Here is a 4,065-nt window from a genome sequence, read left to right as displayed (position 1 = left end):
CTGGGCATGAATATGCATTGCTATGTGGAGGTTTGTGATCCTGGCTAAGGGGCAGCCAATGCTCAAGGACAAAGTGCAACACTGTCTTTGTGACACGTCCAGTGTGATCATTTCCTATCACATTGTCCCCTCCTGTATCAGGTGCCTGACAACGCAAACTTCATGTACACGGCAAAGGTAAAATGGAATAAAAAACATCATGCCTGGCTTTCCCTTCTTCTTTGCTACTGTGTTTTGGCACCAGGTTAAATCAATTAAGAACTTGTCTTTTTAAGGCAGCAATTCAACAGAAAGCTTAAAAAAAAACCTCAAAAGCTTCATAACTTCTACTTTGTTTGTCTGTTATTAGCAGTGTCCTTTCAATGGCTGTGGCTTCTAAACAGTGTGACAGTGGAAATACATCATGTTAATGTTCCTCTACCACTAGCAATGAGTGTTAATTAGAGCTGTATTTTGCTTAGTCTCTCTTTGGATTATTTAGGATAGTAATAAATTCAGCTCTGCTGAATGGCTGTTTGTACAGTCCATCTTTTAATTCAGTCTTTGAGGCAGAAGACTATTCAGAGTAAGGTTCATAATTGTTCCAGAGTGCATTTGATTTCTTAGCATCAAAAATCATCTCTTTTTTCATTAAGCAAACAGCATTTTTCCCCCAGAATAGATTTAGTTGCCCACACTTACTGAATGGAAATAATAGTTTATGGTTAACGGGTGGAATGCATTTTTTTTTATCTAATGGCTTTGTCAGTGGCAGTATTTTCTGTTTGATATTTTTACATATTATTTTGATGGACACAGCATATTTTCTGTAAAATGTAAGGGATGAAATAATTGCTAAACATAAATTCTGCCTTGTCAAATTGTACAGTAGAGTTCTTTTTGACATTTGGTTACTTTTCCTGAGCACTTTTTCTCTCTGCTTTACAAGGAGTTAAACTTGGTACCCTGACTTTTTCTAACTAATACTATATTATTAATAGGTTATCATTTGTGTGCATGGCATTATTTTTTAAGTATGAGGCTAAACAACCATAGCACTGAAGTTAGATATTTTGTTTCTAATGTCTAATGTAATATTTCTTGTTACCAAAGAAACACATCTGTTATTCATGGATGTCTCTTCCTCAGACAATACATTCAAGTTAAAAGGCATCTGATAATTGGATTCTTTAAAATTTCCCTTTTCTAATTAATGAAAATTCTCCCCCCATTCCTTTTGGCTTAAAACCTGGATTATGATGCAAGTGATTTGTAACCCTGTTAATTTTTAATTATATGGGGATGGTTTATATTAGCCATTACTTGTTAAAAGTCTCAAATTTGAAAGGTAGAAAAATTTGTGCTGGACTGGAGGAGAGAGAAAATCAGATTTTATGATTCCTAGGCAGTACGTCTGGGAATATCCTAGAGTCTAAGGAATGAAATAATTATAAAATTGTTATAAAGTGCACTACTTCTGATTTTTGAGCTCTTAAAAATTTGCATTGTCATGTTTGAAATACATTCCTCTTCCAGGTATTTCACACAAAGTGCTCCTCTGCAGTTCGTTTGGATGCTCTAAAACTTCCCTCCCTCACTGTTTCCCCATGACCTTCATAGTCCTGGCTCTGACAGTGCTGCAGTATTTCATTCAGATGCAGAAGAGGGGACACAACCACGTGTATATTGAGACATGGCATAGAATTTTAGACAGGTTCCTTTTAATTTCAGTTTAAACTAATGCAGTTCCCAACTTAGGGAAGTTTGTGGTTTTGTTGGAACAAACCCCCCTTAAGAGGATCCGATCTCCTTCTCCAGTCCTTATACTTGCGCAGAATGGGAGTTGCCTTTCTGTTCTTGCTCAGGTTTTTTCTTGCACAGGCTTTGGGATTGCCCTCTCCTGCAGCTAGCAGAGGATGGGAGGGCGTGGATTTTGGAGCCTGCAACCAGGGGTGTCGCAAAACTTCATCTATGCACAGTCTCTGAGACGCATCAGGTTGGAGCAAACGAGAAATGAGGTTCTTGCACTCCACGGACAGGGGTTTCGTCTTGAGGAAGGGAATCTTTTGCTGTTTCTGAATCTGGAGCATTTCCTTGACATTAGAACTATCAAAAGGCTGTGAAGCATAGAGCATTGCATACAGGATGATGCCCAGGCTCCACATGTCAGAAATCCTGGGGTCACAGGGAATGTGCTCGAGCAGTTCGGGCGCTGAGTACGCCAGAGACCCGCAGAAGGTGTTGCTGAGAATGGTTTTTCCGTTTTTGTCCCGAGACAAGGGTTTTGAAAAGCCAAAGTCCGTCAGCTTGAAGTTAAGATCGTTGTCGAGGAGGATGTTGTCACACTTCAGGTCCCTGTGGGCAAAGTCCGAGTCGTGGCAATGCTTGATGGCAGAAGCCAACTGCTGGAACTTGATGCGGGCGACGCCCTCCTCCATCGGTCCCTTGACGCTGAGGTAGCTCAGGAGGCTCCCCTTTTCCCCCAGCTCCATCACGATGTACACTTTCCCAACCGACGTCTCGAAAATCTCGTAGGTCTCGATGATCGAGGGGTGGTGCAGCCGTTTCAGAGCCTCCATTTCCCGGGGGAGAAACTTCTCCAGGACGTTCTGAGAAATCTTCTTCTTGTCGATGATCTTGATGGCCACTTTGCGTTTCAGGTGGAGGCTGTAGGCGCATTTCACCTTGCCGTAGGAGCCTTCCCCCAGCGTGCTGCCGAGGCTGTAGCCCCTCTTCCTAAGCACCACAGCATCCATGGCGGGGGAGCCGCAGGGAGCTGCCCCAGCGGGAGCTGTGGTGCGTCATGTGCGGTGGCTGGCGGCCAGTGGCCCCAGGTGGCCGTTTGGAGCCACACTGGTGTGGCAGGAGTGTTGGGCTGACACCCCAGCGCTGATCACCGGCTGATCTCATGGGCAGTTGCCCCTGCCCAGGCCGATGGAAACGACCTTTCTGTCCTTGGAGCTGCTCTGTGACATCGTGGAGGGCAGGGGTTGCAACCTGCGTGTTGCAACCAGAAAATGGAGCTAACCTCTTAAAGAGATATTTCTCTTTTTAAGATGGCCAAAGTAGCAAGGAAATTATTAAGTCTTAATTTTGCAATGCTGTTTTTCAGTTACTATATGACAGTATATCCTTACTACGACATAATGTATTGTTTTCGGTGGATTTCGAGGAAAAAGAAAAGGAGAGGGTGGTTTTAACCATCTAAGGGCTGAGAATTTGTGGAGGTTTTTTATTCTTTTTTTTGGTGGTAAGGTAGATCCAAATTTGTTCATAAGCATTATTCGTTGAGGTTGACTGGAATAACAGGTGACTGCCAGGGAGTACTACAAGTTCAGTGTAATATGTCAGCATTGGTATGAGCTTTCTAAAAGTCTGTTCCTTATTTCACAAGAAATTTTTATGGAAATCCAGAATTGTCACTGCAGATAATCTCTCCATATATGCAGTTTTCTTTCCTTGCTTTTAGCAGCTTGTGCTAGTGAAATTACTGAGAAGTCTTAGAGCAAAGTTAGTTTTTCATCAACCACTGCAGACTGTAGTTGTGTTCCTGCTGAAATACTCAGAGTTGTTTTCAAATTGATGGTATCCCTTTAAACTGAAGTTAAGGTTAAATTAATGAGTCTTTGAGGTTACTGTAAAAGTGAACAAACCAGAAAGCTTAACTACAAGTCTGGAGTGATAGTAGTTCTCAGGGGACTAAACTTTTTTTTTCCCTCATGTTAAGTGGTGCCTGTTCTTATTTCACTGAGACTTGTTTTGAGTTTAAGGATGATTTACAGTAGATATTTAGTACATGCTACTCTGCATGTTTTTGCTGTAGTCTTTAAACAACCATATGGAAGGAAAAATACCTTCAGATTTGAGGAAGGGACAAAGAGCAACTCCCTGATGATATTACAGAGAAAATGTTCTTAAGGGCATGGACAGATATAATTTCAAATTGTGGGTTTAACTATTGAGCATATCATACCTTTGTCTGACCTGAAGGCACAACCAGTACCTGAACTGTGAGAGGGAAGGTGTAAGTTGTGATGACATTGGGAAGAACAAAGAAGAAAAATCTTTACAATACATGCAGTAGTG

The 4,065-nt window shown here is 41.7% G+C and overlaps 1 protein-coding gene across 1 annotated transcript; it reads right to left on the bottom strand.

The window, feature by feature from the left end:
* Positions 1-1,701: 1,701 nt before the first annotated feature.
* Positions 1,702-2,947, bottom strand: LOC114056737 (testis-specific serine/threonine-protein kinase 2-like). The gene has a single exon (XM_027882180.1). It carries the CDS (start codon positions 2,733-2,735, stop codon positions 1,734-1,736), a length of 1,002 nt encoding a protein of 333 aa, XP_027737981.1. The 5' UTR covers positions 2,736-2,947; the 3' UTR covers positions 1,702-1,733.
* Between the last annotated feature and the right edge of the window lie 1,118 nt (positions 2,948-4,065).

Source organism: Empidonax traillii, unplaced genomic scaffold (assembly GCF_003031625.1).
Source record: "Empidonax traillii isolate 1590-97213 ecotype Southwest subspecies unplaced genomic scaffold, ASM303162v1 scaffold102:size1114253, whole genome shotgun sequence".
Taxonomy (NCBI): domain Eukaryota; kingdom Metazoa; phylum Chordata; class Aves; order Passeriformes; family Tyrannidae; genus Empidonax; species Empidonax traillii.
Note: the sequence above shows the minus strand (reverse complement) of the source record. Positions and strands in the feature narration are given on the sequence as shown.